The sequence below is a fragment of the Schistosoma haematobium genome, chromosome ZW (assembly GCF_000699445.3).
Source record: "Schistosoma haematobium chromosome ZW, whole genome shotgun sequence".
In the NCBI taxonomy this organism is placed as follows: Eukaryota; Metazoa; Platyhelminthes; class Trematoda; order Strigeidida; family Schistosomatidae; genus Schistosoma; species Schistosoma haematobium.
This window is the reverse complement of record NC_067195.1, coordinates 73,670,551-73,694,093: the sequence shown is the minus strand read 5'-3', so window position 1 is coordinate 73,694,093 and position 23,543 is coordinate 73,670,551. Positions and strand designations below refer to the sequence as shown.

At 35.5% G+C, this 23,543-nt stretch overlaps 1 protein-coding gene across 1 annotated transcript in view; it reads left to right on the top strand.

The window, feature by feature from the left end:
• Positions 1-23,543, top strand: part of MS3_00004362 (uncharacterized protein) — a gene marked incomplete at its 3' end in the record, with an annotated part of 67,353 nt that overhangs the window by 11,079 nt on the left and 32,731 nt on the right. The window contains exon 2 of the mRNA XM_012942308.2: positions 5,360-6,544. Within this exon, the coding sequence (XP_012797762.2) occupies positions 5,360-6,544 (1,185 nt within the window). The remainder of the gene's footprint in view (positions 1-5,359; positions 6,545-23,543) is intronic.

Sequence of the window (23,543 nt, the reverse complement as noted above, 5' to 3'; positions counted from 1 at the left end):
GTGTCGTGGAGTGGTTTTTATTTTAATGATCAGTGATCGAGACAGCAATTTCAGATGTTTGAAATTGAATGTATATATATCTAAACACAACTACAAAGGTAATATCGTCTGTCATCTTTTCTGTATGAATCGGGAACAGTCTAAGTTGATAATGACATACAGACGACAGAAAAGTCATTCAACGCTATATTAGGTTTTATCACTGACGTAGTAGTCTATGAACATTAGTTTTGGTGTTCATGAACACTTGTTCAATCTAACCGTAGTTTTCTTCATTATCTTGTATCAAGTAGATAATTTTTAAATACCACTAGGCCAGTCTGTGGATATCTGCTCCATCCTACTTCAAACTTATCAACAGTGTGCATTAATTACAACGCTCATTATGACGGATCATCGCTCAATGCCATCAACGGACATTGACTTGGTTGAATTCACAATTTACTTACAAATATTCTAAAACAACTTACTAGTGATATAAGTATGTTGAAGGGGACTACTACCGGTATGCGCGATTTCGGAGGGAAACAAAAGTACAAGTTATTCAAATGTAATATGGCTAGCTGTTAGCAAATTATTCTGTTTGTTAGTGTGTTGCTGTAGGATTTCTGTACTCTGGTGTGTTAGTCACTAATGCAATTTTTGTAGCATATTTTGTGTTCGCTTACTTTTTTACGTGCAGAGCTGTCCATGTCTTTCCCTATTTGCTTACCTTAATCACTACAGCCCCTTTTAGTTATTGAGGTTTACTGTTATTTTATGAATGCTGTCATTATTGCCACGCCTTTAACAGTCTATTTGATCTGTTGCTAAGCAGCGTTGTTTTTTGCTGGTGTACTAGCTGTTTAATAAAATGGCAAATTATGTATGAGTATGTTATATTATACCACAGTTGAAATTTTTCTTAAAGTGACCATATATTCTAGTTAATTATTGTGAAGATAAAGTATCTTTATTTTTGTATAATTTTCACTGGAGAATAGTTTAAACAGTCTTCTTTCTTACAGAATGAATCATAAGATTCTGTTGTTTCTAGTGTAGATGATTTTTCCAACCAATAAAAAGTAATGACGGCCACGTAAATAAGCGTCAGTAAATTGGACTGAGTCTGTATACACTGATCTTTGAAATTATCGTTTTTCTATAAACGGATGAAACACCATCACGTTCTCGATATTAAATTGAGAATATAATCAATTAAACCTATGACTTTAAATTTAACTGTATAAATCACTTAATCAGGTATGTTGGTTAAACTAAATGCTACTAAGCCGTTCAACTTTCTTACAATGAGACAGGCTGGATTAAAATTCAAATGAATCCCATTTTTATTTCAGTAATATGGGAAAATTTGAAACATACATACCCACCAACTACCATAGTTAGCAAACATCGTGTTGTTAGAGTAAGGGATAATAGCCCATTGTGCCTAAGTTCCAGTTCAAATATGTTTCCTCATATCTGAACGGCTTGATAAATAACCTCATCTTTTTTTGGAACCGTATTTTAATAAGTTTTTTTAAAAACCTTAACAGTACGTAAGTATCGAATATCATAGAAGAAACATTCTCTGTAGGATAATAAAAATAACGGCTTGTAAGTTAATTTGATGAACATCTAAAAAGCGAAATTCCAGAAACAATTCTTAAAATTACTACTGAAAATTTTCAGCTAAAAAGGAATCAGAAAATTGAACCTATGAAGTTCAACTTAACTTTTATATTCCCGACTACGCTTGATAAACTGAATAGTAAAAACTCTAGTTGGTGATTTTATTTTATATGATCCGGGTAGTCTCTTAGCAAATAAACTCATCGATTTACATTATGGTGACATGGTTGTTCTGATAGACGATAGTTTATTCCACTTCATTCAATAATTACCTTTTATTTAAACACAAATATTAGTAAAAGAAGGCACCAAATATATATGCTCCAGCACCACATCATTCAGTTTGTGTGAGGGCTCGAATACTACCCGAACACCCAAACCGAATTGGGTAGTTTTCATGGAAGGCCGCCCCCCCATCTTTGACCTAGAGGTCTAATCCACAAGTGAGTGGAGCAACACTGGGAGATACAGTCTCATGGTAGCCGGTGACCAACAACAGGTTCCTACGCTATTTGTTCCGTTAGAATTCTGGAGCCCGTGTACACCATTGGTTTGTAATCAGTTTCCCAAATCCCTTAAGTGTTGTCCCCTTCCTATTCACCAAACCGGTTAAAGCGCCGGACATTTGTTTTTCGTCCTCCTAATTTCGTAGGCAACAGACCCTCGCCGTGAGAAGGCAGTGAGTAGAGCTTCCCTGACAGTGGTTGTATATGCGTGATCATGTGAGAGCATTTGGAGAGGGAGAGCGGACTTTCCACTCTCGGTCGTACTAGTGCATTTTAGGACACAATAATCACATACAATTTTAAGGTTAATATTAATATTCGATTGCTCAAACGACGTATCAATAGCCAACTGGTCGAATGTCAGTTCCCAAAACTAAAATTCTGTGTACATTTGATTGTAAATGTTGCAACAAAATATAATTAGACTGACTGACAAAAATGAACAAAATAGACCCTATCACAAATATGTATCGATACAAGTTCCCGTACTTAAAATCAGTTTGGTCCAGAAAAAAATCAGTAAGAAGGAAAACAATCGTCTGAAGTAATGACAATAGCACTAGTCGGAAACAATGAGAGAAAAGAATAAAAAGTATGAGATTATACCATGTTAAAAATTGGAAAGGAGACAACAACACAGATGCATCCGCGCTCTTACCACTGGTTTTAGCCCTCCTCATACTTCGTGCATGTCTTATGGACTTCAGTCAAGAAATTAACCCTCCTCTATACGACTAAAGCCAATAGTCAGTGATTTCATTAAATGTTTTCAAGTGAACATCCATAATCTTATTCTGTGTTAATCACGATAAGAAACCAGTATGGATGGTGCCTAGTAATCCACAAAGTCTCTACCAACTGCCCCAGTGGATATATATATATATATATATATATATATATATATATATATATATATATATATATATATATATATATATATAGTTAGCTGTCACTCAGTGTAATCGTCCTCTCATAGCAAGCTGGGATTATACCGGTGAATACATTCAGAAAGCTAAGCTCATACTTTTTGTATCGTTGCTGAGACTTTCTCATACATAAACCTACCAAAGGTGATGAAAATCCCAAGACGAAGGAATTAGGTAATGAGCTTAACCGCCTTGCCATTATTGTCAAATATATGTTAGCTTATATCAGCTCTAGAGTAGTATTTTCCGTTTGTAAATTCAAAAACTCATTTTAAGCTCTCTTGTATTATTAATTAACGTGTTCTAAAGGTTATGTTTCATAGTTGTCTTCACGAAACAGAATGATTTTATCTGTATATTCCTTGCCGATAACGGACTTTTGAGATAAGACAAATTCATGAAACTTTAGACAAAGAATTTTTGATGTCCAGTGGTTTGTCCATGACAAAATAAATAAAAAGACAACGATAGGTAAACAGCTTTGGCGTAGATCACTTAACGTAGTCAGTGATGACAGCTGTTTATAGGATCTGATCCGAAAGTGTTTAAAGGAAGTCACCGGAAGGAGATAGATTATTACATGCTCACATACCCTTAATCAAGAATGGGTAGATTTAAAGCGATTGATAAAATCAAATGTTTAAGATGCGTACGTTAATATATTCTGTTTGAAAATACAGAAGAGGATCACTAATGTTATTTACCCTTCCGTCTCATTCATTTCTCGGCTAAATGTAATATATTTGAGTACAAAGCTTATTCTTCTCTGTGGTAACTTATATGATTTACACTGTGAATACTTCAAACTAGATGAAAGACTATGTTAGTGATCTGTAGATTTCAGTTTTCTTTGTGACGTTAAGCTGGGCTGATTTGTTAGAATAAATAAAATTAATAACTACTGTGTTACGATAACATCATTTTAAATAATTGTGAGAAGTCATCGAGAAAGCTAGTTCATTATATCGTGATAAATCTTTCATTAACTATGTGAGTAGTATGGGATTTCAATGTCATACAAAGGAACAAAACAATTATTTTATTAATCCAAAAGTGTGTCCTTGACTTTACAGGTGGGATTCATTAGCAAGTTACATCCATAAGTATGATTAAACTTGAGTTGTGACTAAATATCTTTAAAACTAGATTATGAGCTCGAATCGGTTTATTTTTGTTAAATAATTCATCTATCAAGCGTCGTATTCTATGTAAATCTTTTAGAGGCTACACAGATCAGTACATAACTTCGATTATCATTTGACAATCATGCAAATTAATTAGTTCGACAGTTAACTCTTCTATAAGTAGAGATTATTTCTATCTATTCTCACACTTGAACGCTTGAAATACGTTTCTGAATCACTTAATAGTGAACAGAAAACCTCTGTTGAACAACGGCGATTTAAATGTCTCACATAAATTCATACATGCATTACGCCAGTATGCATGAAACCTACATGAAATCCAAGTCCGCATTTAACATATGAAACATGCTATAATTATAACTTTCTATATGCATACTGATTTATTTACTGAAATATGAGCTATCCATCGTGCAATGGTTACCTCGTTCCTTGAACCTGATTGTATGGAGGAGACCTTGAATTGATCGATTTGAATAATATTCAGCTGTACCAGCGAATCTTGAAGTATGGTGGGTCCCAAAAATTTAAGAAGTTAATCATTTGATCACAGATAATGACTTTAAACTTTCTCTTTCCTTTCCTAACCTGCGATTAAAGTGTCCGGATAGTTTATAAATAAAATAATGTGTTTGGAAAAGAACTTGTGGGTTAAGTAGGATTTCTTCCTTATAAATTTAATTAACCCCAGTTTTTTTACTCATAAGCCAATTGTGAGAATGGTATCAATTTGTAAGTATAATGCATACTTGTCATATGGCAATAACATAGTAGACGCCAGTTCACAATTGTCACTGACCTATTAAATATATAACACAAGAAAAAATGAAGCACTTAGAAATAAATATAAATAAATAAACAACACCGTACTAGTAAAGTTTCTGAAATTTCATGATTTATTCTAGGTCGAAAAACTTCTACACATTCAGATATTACAAATGACAATAACAACAATATTATTATTACCATTACTATCATTTTTATTATCATAACAATTTATTTATTGTATTTAGTTTATTTCAAAATAGAGATTTTAATTTTTAGTTTAAATTCCCTCTAAGTTAATTTATCATTTGTCTGAAAGTGGGAAATTGTCATAATCTTACTTCTTAGTTATCTATTAATTTATTCATTAACTTATTAGTTATTATTATTTTCTATACCTGCCTATTAGTGGTCATCTGGTGTTTCAATCCCAACTACTACCACCACTACTACCACTAGCACAACAGTTCAAATGTCTAATTCATTTCGATTCTCCCCTATTCCATTTACTTCTGTTTCAACCGGATCTACCATTTCTACATGCAATTCTGTTAATGAATTAATTCATCATTCTACGTCTACATCTAATTCCGAGTTTACTACACCTATTTTATCGAGTTTAGGATCAACAAGTTTAACAGTCTATCCAGTTCATGTTTCTGCTAATGGTTCAACTGTACTAGTTGCTTCATCACCAACTTCTCAAGATATTTCTAAATCGTACATTACAACTGACTCATCAGTATCATCGTCATCAGTCTGTTCTACATCATTTGGAAATTATTTAAATTCTTCTGTAGAAGCATCCAATTTATCTCCACTATCTATTACATGTAGTTCTAATTTATCTTCAAACTCAATTACTAGTCCTACACCTATACTTACATCAACACCTCGTGGTAAGCCTAAATTTAAAGCATTATGGGAGTCTACTCTTTCCAATAATGAACGCATTAATCAATCTATTGTTAATGAATCTTTAACAAACCTTGAACATACAATTCATTCTGTCAATGAATGTACAACCACAAATTCTACCTTACCAATCAATTCAATCTCAAGAACAAATCGTACAAATAAACGTCAATCTCCTATGCTTGGAATTAAATCTATTGGTCAAACACCTAAACGTCTTGCTGCAACAGCTGCAACACTTTCACAAGGAAATAAATCAATTTCTTCAGATGGATGTAAAAAGTTTCTTCTTATTTGTTCTCCATCTAAAAATATTCCAGTAAAATCACAAATCGAACCAGATTCTGGTATATGTTTGTCGTCTAGTGGTGGTAATCTTTCAGAGTCTGTTTTATCGAAAAATACATCTTCATGCACAGAATTAGATATAACAGAATCTTGTAATTCTACTACTCGTCAATTGATTACTAATATATCAGATGATCGTGTAAAATTACCTAAAAATACAGAACGTAATAATAATATTTCACTGAAACAATCCAGTTTATTACACTCTACAGGATCTAACGTTTCGTCTGGTCGCGACTCTTCAGACATAATTGAATCTGACCCTATTATTTCTGAAGTGTTTATGGGGAAAACATTCGAAAATGGAAGACGAAGTTTAAAGGAAGAACCAGTAAGTGTCTTGATTTTTTTGACTTATTGTAATAAGTTGAGAATCGAACTTTTTTATATGAAGTATTTACATGTGATAATGATGTTGACAAGTATATTAACTCATGTGTTTGGCATGGCCAACTATTAACCGTTAAGATCTCAGTGCACACCATTTATACCTGCCTTATGATCAACTATTTAGGTTATTAACAAATATTAAATCCAGCTATAAAGAAGTAATACTTATTCATTTGTTTACTCATGGTTAGAATTACACTTTGTGTTCTTTAGTTTAAACACCCAAAACAGTGTCATTTGGCTTCTTCTAATGCTCAAACATGCATCTTATTAAATATATTTTAACTGTTGTAAAATTAAGCGAACCTCTGTTATCAAGAATTACTAGCTTTGACATTAAGTATTCTAACTAGTTTTATTCTATATAGACAGCTTTAATTGTAGACATCTTTCGTTCACGTAATAAATAAATAAACATCTGTTATGATTTTATATATATATATAAGTTCTCAGAGCATAAATAATACCATTTTATCTTTTCTTTCATATAAAATGAACGGATTAATAAATGTGGGATTCTTGCAATACATCTTTTTTTAGTCAACACGCATTTCAATGACTCAGTGCAAACATTTTTACATTGAATATTTTCTTTGACAAATACCAATTCGATCGTGTTTTTGTAATTTTCAATTAAGAATGTTACTTTTTTAAGTGTGAAAATAATTCAGTAGTCTTTCATTACTCTAATCTAAAATATTGTAATATAAAATATCACAGAAAAGAGAGAGGAAATAAATACATCTCTACTAGCCATAATGCTTAGCAATAATCAAACTGGGCAATTACTGGAATCATAAGGAAACTCACTAGAGCAAAATACCTACATTGTCCAGTGCAACCTGGATCAATGATTAGTTGGTTCATGTTCATTTTCAGTACATGTAGCATGCCTTTCAGAGATTTCAAGCAATAATGGTTTACAATCTCATTGATTGATCCGCCCTTTTCAACTTAAAAAGTGATTCATTTTGTTTCTATAGTAAAACAGTTTGTTATGTGTTTTCCAATAATCTCAACAAGAAATAGTTGTATTTTATTCAACGGGTCAGTTTTTTTATTAATTCAAATTGCATATTTTGGTTCCGTACATCTTTTATGTTTGAGAACCTAGAAAAGATATTCAAGTTAGTTACAGTTGCCACTCGTCTTAGAAATATTCGAAATGTAGAATTGGGAATTACCTAAAGGGAAGCAATAGAGGATCGAAATAATAAAAGTGGGCTTATCTTTATTAAACATTCTCTTATTGCTTTCTAGTTATCAACTGGAGTGATGGCTCATTGGTTTAAGCATTTTACTTTCGGTCGATTATTCTAGTTCGGAAATTTAACTGTCTTCTATAATTTTTCCCCAGATAATCATAGAATTATTCATCCCAATTATATTGATATCAATAATAATTTACTAAATTTAAAATTACTATGATGAAAGTGAACCATACTATTTGGTTATCATAACTTAATGGTAGTGGAGTGTTCATACATGCATATTACTTATGTTCGGTGTTGAATTGAAACTTTTCGAATGTTCTCACACGATATCTTTCAAAGCTTTCTCAATCAACATTAGCTGTAGAGATTTAGTTCACCCATGTCGTGTTCTCTAGACTGTTAGAGTAAAACAATGAAATTTTGTCAATATCTATAACCTCATTCTTGATGGTTACTTTCACTGTCTATCGACCTTGATGTTAAGTTTATCAAATTCCTATCTTACATGTCTGGTCAGTTTTTAACTTTTTGAAATTCTCGGTCAAGGTTTTTCTATTTCTTAATGTAATCTGTGGTTTAAGAGGACTTAACTAATTCAGTTGCTGAAACAGTATAGTTTCGTTTATATTTTTCACCTCGGATAGACAGTATGTACTACTCTTCACCATATCATATCTATTTGTGTTTGCCTTCATTATGAAACATGATTTTCCCACAGACTGTGTACTATGCAATCAACTATTATAATTATAATTATAATTATTGTTTTATTGAAATCATGAACCGATCAATGTTAAACTACCATTGAAAATCTGGACACCTGTTTCGTTTTAGCATGGGACTCCCTAGTAGAGGCCATCCGCCATCGCGAATGTGGGTACGAAACCCAGAACCTTCGATCTCTCACCCGAACGCTTAGCCCCTATATTACAGGATCGGCATCCAACGCTTTCAATGTCTGATTTCAACCAACCCATGTTATTGCTTGACCGTCTTCCGTACCCACGTTGTTATTGTTATTATGTATGCATTCTTACTTACTTACGCCTGTTACTCCCAATGGAGCATAGGCCGCCGACCAGCATTCTCCAACCCACTCTGTCCTGGGCCTTCTTTTCTAGTTCCATCCAATTCTTGTTCATTTTTCTCACGTCTATCTCCATTTCCCGGCGTAATGTGTTCTTTGGTCTTTCTCTTTTCCCTTGGCCTTGAGGATTCCATGTGAGGGCTTGTCTTGTGACGCAGTTGGGTGCTTTCCTCAATGTGTGTCCTATCCACTTCCAGCGCTTCTTCCTGATTTCTTCCTCCGCTGGGATCTGGTTTGTTCTTTCCCACAGTACGTTGTTGCTAATAGTGTCCGGCCAATGGATCTGAAGTATTTTGCGTAGACAACTGATGTATGCATTCACTGTATATTAATTCTATGAGTTCATCTATCTAGTTAGTCAACAAACAAGAAAAATATTTTGACAAGGAATAATTTCATTTGTAATATAATTTGTTCCAAAGGATCTCTCAATTCTTTCTCTTAACTCCTTTTCTCTTACATGATTATTTTTTCACTGTTTTGAATTTTATATTTCATTTTTCCTTCTGTATTTCTTCACCCATCATCACTGTCACATTAAATTAAATCAATGAAAATGAATCGTTTAAGTAATCAATTAGTTTTCGTACACCAGTTAATCAATTTGATAATGATTAAACCTTTCTATGATTGCATTTTAATGAGTAATCTGTTTTACACAAGTAATCAATTATTCTAATATTTTTATAATTCTAATAATGACGTTTAAAGTGAATTATGATTGTTACAAGTTAGATTCAAGTGTAGAAATTCACTTTAGATATTTAATATTATCTTTGATTGTATCCAATATGTGTTATTCTTAAATTTTATGTCTAGAAGTTGTCAGACGGTATCTTATATATACTATGTGGTAGATATTACATCCATAACTTGGTAGTCTAGACGCATAACTTCCAAACTCGAGTTGTCCTTCATTTATCGAGGTTTTAGTCTTTGAATAATACTATTAATCATCAGCGTTACCGCACATAGTTGTTATGGATCATAGTTTAGCATAGGAATCTATGTATGATTAGTACGTTGCGTATGATATTCAGGTTCTTAAATGTTTTAATTACAACCTGTTTGGTGTTATTTTCACTTATGTTCGGCTTTTTCATCTATTTATTACACTTAGCTAACCTACGGTTAGTTGATTGAACGTGAATCCGTACAGCAGTGTTCATGTATCCACATATACACAGTGTTTTACGTACATTGACTTCTGATGTTCAGAGCTTACAGTCCGTTTATATTTTTTGTCTCCAAGGTTTTTGACCTTGTGATCAACTAGCAGGCAGGTTCGGTTGGTATATTTGAAGGTTTTCTGAGTCATCTACTGTATTTGAAAAACTCACACTTAAGATCTTATTGATTTGAAAAAAAATTGTTTCGTTCGCATTTATCAAGTGACTGTTGTCGATTAACATCTGGTTTTACTGATTTTTTTTAGTTGCTTAACTTCTAAGTTCCATCTATGCGAATCCATTGGGTCCGTATTGTCAATCATCTGTGTGCTGTTAGCTTAGAGATAAAGTAGCAGGTATATTTTAGGACAGGTAGTTCCTTGTTATTGTATGTGGATAATACACACTACGAAATGTAAACTGATGAATCGTTTTATCAAACACTCTACAAATATCATACCTCTAACTGATAGACCTAGTAAAATAGGATTGCTTTCTTGATTTAGGGGATTTGAAATAGTGTCCAAACTATCTTGCATTTCATTAGTCAACCTATGCTTTATTTGTTAATAGAAGTAAGCATAAAGCTGAGCTATATTCAAAACTAATTGTTGACTCATTGCATGTGCATATTGGACGTCATATAGTGGTCCGGAAGTTCCCTTGAACTCATCATTTCCCTTCGAACCATATTTTTAAATGTCTAGTATTTTTAACTATCATCGATTCTACTATCATTTCGACTTCTGCAGTTCATCTTATCGATTTCATCTCACCTTGGTGATATGATGGTGAAACTTCTTGGTTCGATGCACACTATGCTGGTTATAACTTACTGAGAAACATTTTAGTTGAAAAATCACTACCATAATAGAAAAAATCCTAATTTCAGTTTAGTTTCTGTGATGCTTTTCACAATCGACGTAATGTTCAGTAATTTAAAAGGGCGCATCTACATGTGAAGAAACTTGTTAAAATACCCTATACTCATAAATAGGTCTTAGTAATTTCATTTTACATTAATTTAGTCTACTTTATACATTGATCAAAGGCTCCGAAAAGTGGGACAATAACTAATCCGTAAAACATGATCTTACCTACTTGATGAAGTGACGACCACATAAGCATGTGTTCGTGTTTGTTGTTTTTATTGTGTAAATGTATTCGGATTTATGAACATATCACACTACATAAACACGTTTACATATATTTGTGCACGCCATTCTAAATGCGGTGTCCGTTGTTTGTATCCAAGTTATTTTATATGTGTGTTTGTGTAAATTTATTCACGTATATAACTATACATATACCATGATTTGTTTGTGTTCATATGACATGTGACCTCATCAGGCCATTTCCCTATGTTAAAGCCAATGGCCAACCACGGTTTAGATTGATTTTATCACTATCTGCCCGTAGAAATTTGGATATATATATATATATATATATATATATATATATATATAAACACATGTGCCAGTTACCAGTTCATATTCGTAATCCAATTTAATTTTAGCATAGTAATTATCCAATTAGATTTCCACTGGCTGCTAAATCAGAAGAAAAAATTCCGTTTAAATCTTACATATCATTGCACATAAATTCCATCGTGGTCTATATCTGTGATATTATCGCGTTGTACTGATAATAGGACAAACACTTATAGAATCATTTTCCATCACATCATTGTATGCGCTGTATATTTGATAACAACCTTGAATTTGGACATTGAATTCATTAGAACGTTTGACTCATTTATGATTTATATTGAGATTTTAAAATCTGCATCTTTCCATATCTCGGTTATAGACGTTCGTATGTATGTGTGTGTGCATATGGTCAGTATGTTTGATATGCTTGATATATTCTTGATCATCTGTTCAGCATTTCAGTTGGTGCATTTCTAAATTTGTTATTCAACTGAATAAGATCTGTTTCTGTTCAGTCAATATAAATCACTACTTTTGTCCAAACTTTTGAACGGGCGAGTATAATATTGTGCTCAATTGATGCGATATTATGAACTGAGTATCGGTTATTTTGATGAGTGGTTATGTGTATCCTCTCACTTGGAAATTGTCAGTCGAATATATTTGCATTTCATCGTTGACTTTCCCATTAAGATTCGAACTAATATCTGTCTTTTTAAACTTTACTCACTAGGTTATTATTCACACTAACCTCCACGTATTCATTAGATGTGTAGGTTTTTGAACATAAAGTTTTGAGTATTAACCCCATAAAAGTCCAAGCTCCGACAAAAAAGTGAATCGTTTCTGTTGAACAAGTGGAGACTATTGTGATATAGCCTGGTAGCCTGGTCAATAACATACATACCTCCGAATCTGCGATTTCTGATTCCATTTTCAATGGCGCCATCAAAATGGACGGAGGAACATTCAACTAATAACATTTCCGGTGAAATAAAACATGTCCAACATTTCACTATTAGTTACTTTTATTGTATGATGTCGCAAATGTTTGCAAGCCATGTGGAGAATGTCTGATAAATTATAAAAGGAGACCATTGAGAAGTTTTTTTAATCATTCCTGAAAGTTTTGCTTCAAAGGGAAGCTTGAAGATTAGTTCATCGTTGTTAACGTATTCCCACATGATAATGGGTATTCACAGGAATTGATTAACTACATTAAAAAACTCATAACGAATTAAATGTGATACAATTGATGAAAACCCCTATGTTTTCATAGCTCCGCTTCTAGATCAATGAAGTTGCCAAAGCAATCTAAAGCAGAATTAAATGACTTAAATGAAAATAACTTATAGCGGCTCTAGACTTATTATTTTGCATCAAACAATCTTGTTTGGAAAGTTGTTAACTAATTCGGTTCCTTTCCATGATGTTATATATATTTTTTGAACTGACACTTTCTTTTCTCTATGATTTTATAATTTGTGGAATATATATCTGGTTGTTTGATGTATGTATACAGGCCTGTCTTTTTCGCCCTGCTTACTGATATCCATCAGAATTGACTACACATTTTTGTTTAAAATCTTTATTTCTCAGTTGTTACTTTTTTAAAATACTCAAATTAAGGTTGTAAGCAGCTAACGAAAATCCACAAAAGAAAAGGAATTAATATTATGTTATTTCAACTGTTATTATTTGGTTCATTCAGAACGAATGCATTATTTTGTCAATATGAATTCGTAATAATAACAACACTATTACTATATCAGCCTATCCAATAACATCACTGTTTGCTGTTTTTTCCACGGATTGTACTTTGTTCTTGATTAAATAAACCGTAAGTAAATAGAGATCAACAAAATGTCATGATTACTATGAGTTATTACAAATAATGGTTGATTCGTGTTTGTTGTTTTTCTTTCATAGTGTAAAGAAAGTATACGTGTTCATTCGATCATCATTTTCTAATGACCGGCATTCTGGAAATTGATGAATCAATTTACCCGTTAGATTTAATACTAGTCTGCTATATTGTCACTTATGAAATACAATTTATGTACTTGTCTTTAAGCCTAATCGTTTGCTTTCAGATCGAATTAGGTGGAGAAGAGGGTTCAAACCTCCGAACTAATAGTTGAAGTTAAATTACTTCAACCGGCATGCCACCACTTTGATAAGTTTTTAGTCATGTTTTTATTTAGGGCAAATGAGTTTTATTGAAATATTCAGACTAGTGTAACTGGGACGAAAACATTGAACTTCTAATTTGGATCATATTCACTGGATGATTTTGTTTCATCTTTGGAATTTGTGATTCATTTTCGAGTGGGTTGAGTGCATTACTATTTAGACTTGCTGAACTTTTCACTCTTTGATTAGTAGGTGAAATCCCAGTAAAACTATACCGGACATCTAGTTATTATGTTTCTCATTGTTTACGACTCGAACCAAGACACCGTCTGTAGTGCTACGTATATATTGAGGAAATTCTTCATGTGCATATTTGTGTCACATAGGTTTTGTCTTCGACCTGATTTGAATAGCCTTCCAGCGTTAAAGAATTCGTTTGTTCCTGTTAAATTTCTTACCAAAATTCTTTCTCTTTGATCAGATTTATATCTATTTTCTCAATCATTATTTGGCATTTTACCCGTTTGTTGTACCAGGACTTCGTTTCACTTTACTTACCTTAAAGCTTTGACTTCAAATAATCTAATTGATATTTGACTGACTCTCTATATTAAGGGTTTGTCATTATAACGGACTTCATAAGGTTTATTTTGTCAGTTGATTTCAGTTATCAGCTATTTTGTGTGACCAGTTTTTTTCTATTTCATGCATAAGATCTATCCAAAACTACGGTTATTCAAGTCAATTGAAATTGTCGGGGTATTTATTTTGTTACACGTTTCATTCTAGTTTTACTAATAGATCGATTGTGTTACTTTTTCTGTATCCTTATGATCATTTTCGGGCTAAGTATTGCTTAAGAGAATACAATGGAAGATGGAGTTGACTTTCATCGGATTGACAATTAATTATGAGCAGAGGTTTAAACTTTAACGTAGTCATTTCTTAGGGTTTTGTTGCTCTTAGAATCTTATGTTTTTATGAAGAAAGCTTTCGATTTCATTCTGAGCAAATTTATATGACTCGATCGTAATTACTACCTTGATGTGGTTGTTGGACTTGCATATTGTGATGACCTAATTGATCTATATTAACTGAAGGATTATTTACTTTAATTTCTACTATATCAGGCAAGCCGGTTGGAGAGTAGTAGCAAAACAGCGAAATTGTGATTTCAATAACGAAGCCGTACTACTGATCACGTGGAGGGTAACGGCAGTAAGGTGACTTCCTCTTAAGACCAGGACTTGCAATGAAAATCCCTTTCACAGTGGATGGAGGTTATAAAAGGTCGTCTTTAAAAATACCACACCTCACCTTGTCTGATATATTTCCATTTTAAAGTACTGTTGCTAACATGTCCAAAACTACTCACAAAAGGATCATTTTTGAGTGCTTTCAAGTACTTACAATTTAGGCATTTCGCCCAGACTCTCATATTCTTAATACCACTCCTAACTCAGTTTCGTATCCAGGTATCAGTGATACATATCCTTCCACGATATAGTTGACACGGAAGCGACAAATGCCTTCATACTTCTAATAGTACTCGAGGTCAAAACTTGATGCGAAATCGTTAACTACATTTTGAGTATTCATAAATATATTTCCTCACTGGTTTGATAATCATGATACTCGTTGACCCAAAAATGTTTTGATTAACTAGTTTATTAACATATTCATATCCTAATAATTCTATTTAAACTTTATTATTACTAGAATTTACCAAAGTTAACTCTCCTTAAGTGGTAGCTTCGCTGAACTTGATTTTGTTTTTAGAAGTGTTTTACTTGAAAGACAAATAATTTTTGCATAGAATAAGTCAGGTAATCGGGAAACCAATCTCTAACACTTCAGAAAAGTTACAGGAAAGTATTCAGATCGGTCAATTTGTTATTATTGTGCAATCTCTTATGTCCTAAGATTCGGTCACAAACCGGAAGGTTGTAAGGCGTTAATGGACCTGAAGTAAAGAGTATAGCAAGCAGAGATGGACAGTGGCTAGCAGTGGAATCCAGGACGCACGTTTCGTCCTACTTAGGACTTGTTGACTGATCAATTGCAATAATAAATATCAATGGGAGCCCCCGAGTGCCCTGGTACGGCCAGAGTGGTAGGAGTTCGCTCTCCCTCTCCAAATGCTCTCACATGGTCACGCATATACAACCACTGTCAGGGAAGCTCTACTCACTGCCTTCTCACAGCGAGGGTCTGTTGCCTACGAAATTAGGAGGACGAAAAACAAATGTCCGGCGCTTTAACCGGTTTGGTGAATAGGAAGGGGACAACACTTAAGGGATTTGGGAAACTGATTGCAAACCAATGGTGTACACGGGCTCCAGAATTCTAACGGAACAAATAGCGTAGGAACCTGTTGTTGGTCACCGGCTACCATGAGACTGTATCTCCCAGTGTTGCTCCACTCACTTGTGGATTAGACCTCTAGGTCAAAGATGGGGGGGCGGCCTTCCATGAAAACCATCTGATTCGGTTTGGGTGTTCGGGTAGTATTCGAGCCCTCACACAAATTGAATGATGTGGTGCTGGAGCATATATATTTGGTGCCTTCTTGTACTAATATCTATGTGTTTAAATAAATAAGTAATAAAAGTGGAAGGATCCGAACAAGAAATATATGTGAATGAAAGAGTATTGTGTTTTTATTTACAGAATGTAAGTACAGTTTTAGGAAAACTGAAATTTAGTGTAAAATTGATATGACAAAACATTTGTTGTACTATTTTACATTACTTAACTTCGAAGTGTTCGTTACTGTTGAGCCTTATTCAGCCGACAAATTCTATTGATTACCACATCGTTTTTTCTTAATGGTATTTTTTAAACAGCTATAACAGCCGATGAATCTGAAATAAATAGTACACTTTCAACTCTGAAGTACAATAGTATTAATAAAAATAGTACACAAATTATTCATTGAATTAAGAATCAACGATTAAAATGTAGATTCATTCATTCTTGATCGTGCTCTCTACCTTATATTCAAACAAATCCTTCATATATACCTCTTTTCGAACAATATTCTCTATAATGAATTTGTAAGTATCATTACCAAGTTTTAATTTAATAATTTCTAATAAATTGAGCATCTGATAGATTATCAATAATAAAATAATGCTATATTTGTGGTATCTCAATAAGAGGAAAATTTGATTTCTAATATTTTGTGATGTAGTACAAATGTAAGAAAATATATCTTCTGAAGAAGCGATTTACTCCGAATCAAGAAACGTCAGAAGTTCCACTTTTAACTCACTCGAGTCAATATATGTATATAATTTATTAGTATTCTCAATGTTTAGCCTTTTTCATCATAAGTGATTACCACATTGTTTCTATGTCTTCACTATTCACTTTGTTAATTTCATCTCGTTGTGCTAATATGGTGTGATAATCTGGGCTAATACGAATTTATCTCTAGGCTCAATGTTGATTAGGATTGACTGACTGAAATGTTAATTACTTGCGGGTGCAATCTAGTCACCAAGGTAGTCCACTAATCGTTCTAATCTAATGTATTGATTAATAAATGTATGTGGGAAATTGTTAAGATGAACTGAAATTTTTCTGGTATTTAGTTCTCATCGGTTTATTTATGGTTATAACAATAATTCAATAAGTACTTTACTCTATGTTAAAGTAATTTTTAATTATCTTTAATCTCAGGGGAATCGTGAACCTTTTTCAAATATGAATTCACCTTGCTGATGAATGTGGGCCCAAACAAAGCTCACACAGACCTGTTTTTGATTGGTCAAATATTATTCTTATTGTTCCGTTGTACTATTTAAACTTGGATTAATTTTAATTCGGTTATTTATTCTCTGAAGAAGTGACTTACAATAAGTCACGAAACGTCAGAAAATCTAATTTTCTACTCATTGGGATATTACAAATATATTATTTATTTATTTACTCACTACAGAACGTTCGTTAATGCTAACACTAATAAAGTTAATACTACTTAAAGTCATTCATAAAAAACTTAGTATATCGGCTCAGTTTCCCACATCTCACATTAGCACAACAAAATAAACAAAACTTCAAGTAGGCTCTGATGTTGTTCATCCACAATGTAAACTTCTTAATTAAACCGTCTAGTTCAGAGAACTCATAACCACCAGCAGTCGAAATATTCATAAATTTATTTATTTATTCATTTTAACACATATATGTTGGTACAAGGAGGCATCGAATACATATGCGCCACACAAATCTCATTCGATATGTATGAGGGCTGTGATACTGTCCGGGTGCCCAAACCAAAGCAGGTGGTTATCTTAGGGGGCCACTCCCCGAGTCTTCGACCTGAAGGTCTAACCCACAAGGCAGTGGAGCATCTTAAGGAGATGCAGTCCCATGGAAGCCGGTGACCAACAATTGGTTCATATGCCATTTGTTACCGCAGGATACTGGAACCCATGTGCACCATTGATTTGGTTTGGGATCTGGTTAAAGCACCGGACATTCACTTTTCGTCCTCTCATTTTCGTAAACAACACCCCCACCACGAGAAGGCAGTGAGTAGGACTTCCCTAGCAGAGGCTGTATACGCGTGGCCGTGTGAGAGTATTTCGAGAGGGAGAGCGAACTCTCCTCACTCTCGGCCATACCAGGGCATTTGGGGGCATTCATAAATGTAGCTATATGAGTTATGGTGAAGAGGTAGCAGATGAGATCAATCTATGTATGTTAAGAATTCGAATGGCTTATGCTACTCTGAGTTATCTTTAGCGTCATCACAACTTCCTAAGTCTGACTGTACAACATCAGATAGTAATATAAGACTATCATCTGTTGGCTAATCACAAGTTCCTGAGTAATAGTCCTGCAAATAACCAAACTCCACTGGCCTAAAACGTCGCCAGACGCTCTAATCAAGATGAAAACCAATGGCTATTCTGTTGTAGTTTTTTATCACATTCTTCATAGTTAATAGAAATCTATCTTGATTGTATTTTGTAACTAAACTGTATATTTTACTAAATACTATCCTTTCGTATTTATTTATTGATCATGCAATCTTTCCCGTTTCTATCTTTTCATAATGTCGTAATCTCTTTTTATGTAGTGCATATTTCTGACACACTATTGGAAAAGTTGTTTGCGTTATCAATGAATCAAAATAATAAAGCGGAAACTAATAACTGTAGCCTTGAACACCTTTGCAGAACTAAAAATACAAATTGAGTGAAGTGGTGCTTCTTTCCAATGAGTTATTTATCAGGGCTCTACACTAATGTAATTGAGTAGGAAATCGATACCAAATAGGATGGTAATGAACCGATTCAACAATAGAATAATCAGTTAGTAACAATATGTTTGGAAAATTTAAATTCAAACTAAGATGAATCTTTCATAATCAATTAATTATCACAACTAGTTACATAATAGTATGAATAGGGAATCGAATTGTATATAGATATGTTTTGTGTTATCTGTAAGATTAATGCAGAACTTTGAATCGGACTTATTTTTTAATTTCAAGATTATACTAGACTGCGAATTTTTCAAACTAACTTCGGTTATTTCTGAAGAGATTGCGTATTTAAACGCATTTTACCTGGGAATCGAAGATTGACGCGAAAAGCGTCAATAAGTCGGTTTTGTTTCCATCCGATCAATGAACTACAGTTATATTTGAATTACTCGTTTCACGTATTTCTGTGAGGTGCAAAGGTTTGTCAGGTGTTGTGTGAGCGCAACAAAAACATTTCAATAACTGACCTCAGCTTTTTTTTCCATCATTTGGTTAGTTTTACATAATGGCGTGATAAAAGTCATCATATGTTCACTTTTTTTCCATTCTAGGTATGAATAAGAATTAAATAATTTAATATTTAATATTTTCATGTGTGTATAATGAATCTTATAAATATAAATCAGCTAATGATTTTTATTATACATCTGTATATACACTGAACCACATGGATGAGGAAAAAATCGTATGCTTTGCTACGTTTGAAGAGATTACAATATCACCTAAAATCGGCGAACGGGACGAAGGATCAGCAGCACAACAACAAGACAAGCTAAACTATTCACTGCGCCTCTACCCTCGTAACTAGAGAGAGGGAAAACCAGATTCAGCCGAGAGAAATGTACATTCCTCAAGTAGCCAGAAGCACGAACGGACAAGCACATAACTCAAGCGTTTATATACAGTATAAAAATGTCCTTGTGAAGTGTCACAAAGTAAAGTATTCAGAGAGGAAGCAAAACAATGACATTTAAGGTCTTTCCAGGGCCCCCAAACGCCCTGGTATGGCCGAGAGTGGGGAGAGTCCGCTCTCCCTCTCGAAATACTCTCACACGGCCACGCGTATACAGCCTCTGCTAGGGAAGTCCTACTCACTGCCTTCTCGTGGTGGGGGTGTTGTTTACGAAAATGAGAGGACGAAAAGTGAATGTCCGGTGCTTTAACCAGATCCCAAACCAAATCAATGGTGCACATGGGTTCCAGTATCCTGCGGTAACAAATGGCGTATGAACCAATTGTTGGTCACCGGCTACCATGGGACTGCATCTCCTTAAGATGCTCCACTGCCTTGTGGGTTAGACCTTCAGGTCGAAGACTCGGGGAGTGGCCCCCTAAGATAACCACCTGCTTTGGTTTGGGCACCCGGACAGTATCACAGCCCACACACAAATGATGAACTGTCTATAATTATGGAAACTACTTTTCTTGCTTCAACTAACAATCAAATGATTCAAATTATTATTATTATTATTACTATTATTATTATTATTATTATTATTATTATTATTATTATTATTATTATTATTATTATTTACTACACCATTACTCACCCTCTTTTATTCCTACTCTGTCTATACTTATTTGTTCGACTTATACAGTAGCTCGTCTTTGGTGGAAATTCGACTCTATCCAAACGTTCTCGAGTCACTGTCCGGTTGAAAATTGTATGTTACCACCGAATACGAGGACTGAAGCAGTTTTTTTGAAACCACGTGCACCATTCAAACTGGCTGCCTTCAACGTTCGCACACTTATGCAGGTAGGACAACAGATAGGGCTGGCTATGTCTTTAGAAAGTCTTAATATCGATGTTTGCTGTCTATCTGAGACCCGTATTCAAGACTCTGGTGAAGTACTACAAATTCGCTCTCCATCTGTCGCTTCGAAAAGCTTGTTTTACGTGCGTTTATCCGGGGACCCTGTGTTATCTTCGTCTGGTTTTGCTGGCGTTGGTGTCGCACTAAGCACTAGAGCTGAGGCAGCACTAATCGATTGGATCCCCATTAACAGTCGGTTATGTGCTGTTAGATTAGAAAGTTCCATCAAAGTGAGAAGAAATCGGCGTGAGAAACGATGTCTTTTCGTCATCTCCGCCTATGCTCCGACAGATTGCAGCCCGGATGCAATCAAGGATGAGTTTTACCACCAGTTAACTGTTCTTCTCCAGAAAGTGCGTTCGACTTATATTGTAGTACTAGCCGCAGACTTGAATGCTCAGGTCGGGCGTCTAGGCACAGAAGAGAGTCGTTTAGGTGGCCGATGGGGACTCGTTGGTCGCAGGTCAGATAACGGGGACCGTCTACTGCAACTTTGCACAGACCACAACCTGTTTCTGGCTAGCACTAACTTTGGCACAGTCATCGCCGATGTGCCACCTGGCGTCCTCCCTCTGCATCTCAAGCCTGGACTCAGATTGATCACATCGCGATCAGCTACCGCTGGCGTGGTTGTGTACAAGACTGTCGCTCCTTTTGGAGTACTTATCTGGACTCTGACCATGCTTTGGTCTGAGCCAATCTTACCTTACTTTTCACTTGCCAACGAAGTGACCGCCACCAAAGGATTGATCTCAGCAAGCTGGTTGCAACTTCTGTTGCAAGTAAGTATCGAATCGAGTTAGCTTCTAGGCTAGCTACCATACCACCGAAAAGTATAGATGAGCGTTGGTTGCAATTGCATGACGCCATGAAAATGGCGGTTACAGTCAGTTGTGGGTTCGCGAAACGTCCCGCTTATAAGCGCTGGGCTTCTTCAGGCTCCTTACAACTCATTGAAGCCCGTCGGTCTTCTCCGGGTGACCGTGAGTTTGACCACAAACGAAGGATGTTACGTAAGGAAATTGGGCAAAGCTTGCGTAAGGACCGAGAAGCCTGGTGGTCGAAGCGTGCTAATGAGCTGGAAGCAGCAGCTGCATCTGGTAATTACCGGAAGCTCTTCCAACTCATCCAAGCCACTGGCGGCAAGAAGTCTGGTGTGAGTGAAACAATCTGCGAGGATGACGGGATGCCAATCACTAACATCCATCGACGTCTTGCACGATGGGCAGAATTGTTCGAAGGGCAGTTCAACTGGTCTGCTGCTCCGGCAACATCGGTCAGACTGTCCTGCCTTCAATGGCCGGTGACGACTGGTCCATTAAATGAGGCGGAAGTCCGCAAGGAACTCCAACTCTTGAAGCGCTACAAATCACCTGGCCCAGATGACTTACCTCCGGCTCTTTTTAAAGATGGTGGTGACTTTCTGATTAGGGAACTGACGGCGTTGTTTACAAAGGTCTGGGAGTTAGAGAGTGTACCAACGTCATGGAATGAGTCGATAGTTGTCCCTATCTTTAAAAAGGGTTCACGTCGTTCCTGTAACAACTATCGGGGGATAAGTCTACTTCCGATTGCGTCCAAGCTATTGACTTCCGTCATACTTCGTAGGTTGTTCAAAACCCGAGAAAGATTGACTCGCGAGGAGCAGGCTGGGTTTCGTTCTGGTCGAGGATGTATTGATCATATCTTCACCCTCCGCCAAATGTTAGAACATCGCCATTCTTATCAAAGGCCAACGATCGTAGTGTTTCTTGACATCAGGGCTGCCTTCGATTCGTTGGACAGGACTGTTCTCTGGGATTGTCTATTGAAGAAGGGTGTGCCTGAGAAGTTTATTAACATCCTAAAAGCCCTATATATAAACACCTCAGGCAGAGTGAGGGCATACAACTACCTCTCTCCATTGTTCCATTCGAGCAGTGGGGTTAGACAGGGTTGCCCAATCTCACCATTCCTCTTCAACTTTGCCATCGATGACATTCTGGAAACAGCTCTGATGGATGTAAGTAATGGTGGTGTGGATCTGTTGCCTGGAGAAAGACTTCTCGATCTTTGAGTATGCGAATGATTTTGTCTAACTGTGTGATAATACCCAAGCCATGCAATCCGCACTTAATCAGTTGGCAATTAGTGTCCGTAGTTATGGTATGTGCTTTAAACCTTTGAAATACAAAGTACTTCTACAAGACTGGCAGGACCTTGATCCTGCACTCACCCTGGATGGTGAGCAGATAGAAGTAGTTGAGATGTTCGTGTATCTAGGTAGCTGCATAAGTGCTGGTGGTGGCGTGAGTGATGAGATTAATGCATGTATAGTGAAAGCCAGAGCGGCTTATGCCAATCTGAGCCATCTTTGACGCCTTCGTGATGTTAGTCTGGCTGTAAAAGGTCGGATCTACAACGCGTCGGTGAGAGCAGTTTCGCTCTATGCTTGTGAAACATGGCCTCTCTGAGTTGAGGACGTTAGACGACTCTCTGTGTTCGATCATCGCTGTCTCCGAAGGATTGCTGACATTCAGTGGCAACACCATGTCAGTAATGCAGAGGTTCGGCATCGTGTGTTCGGGCACAGAGATGATAATTCAATTGGTGTCACCATCTTGAAACACCGACTTCGGTGGCTTGGACATGTTCTCCGAATGTCGTCCCAGAGAATTCCACGTCGTGCATTATTTGCTGACTCTGGGACTGGTTGGAAGAAGCGGAGAGGTGGTCAGTGCATGACATGGTGTCGTGGCATGAAAGAAAGCTGCAAAGGACTGGCTTGTGTTGGTCCTCCACAACTCCCTGGTTGGGGTCCGAGAGATGGTGC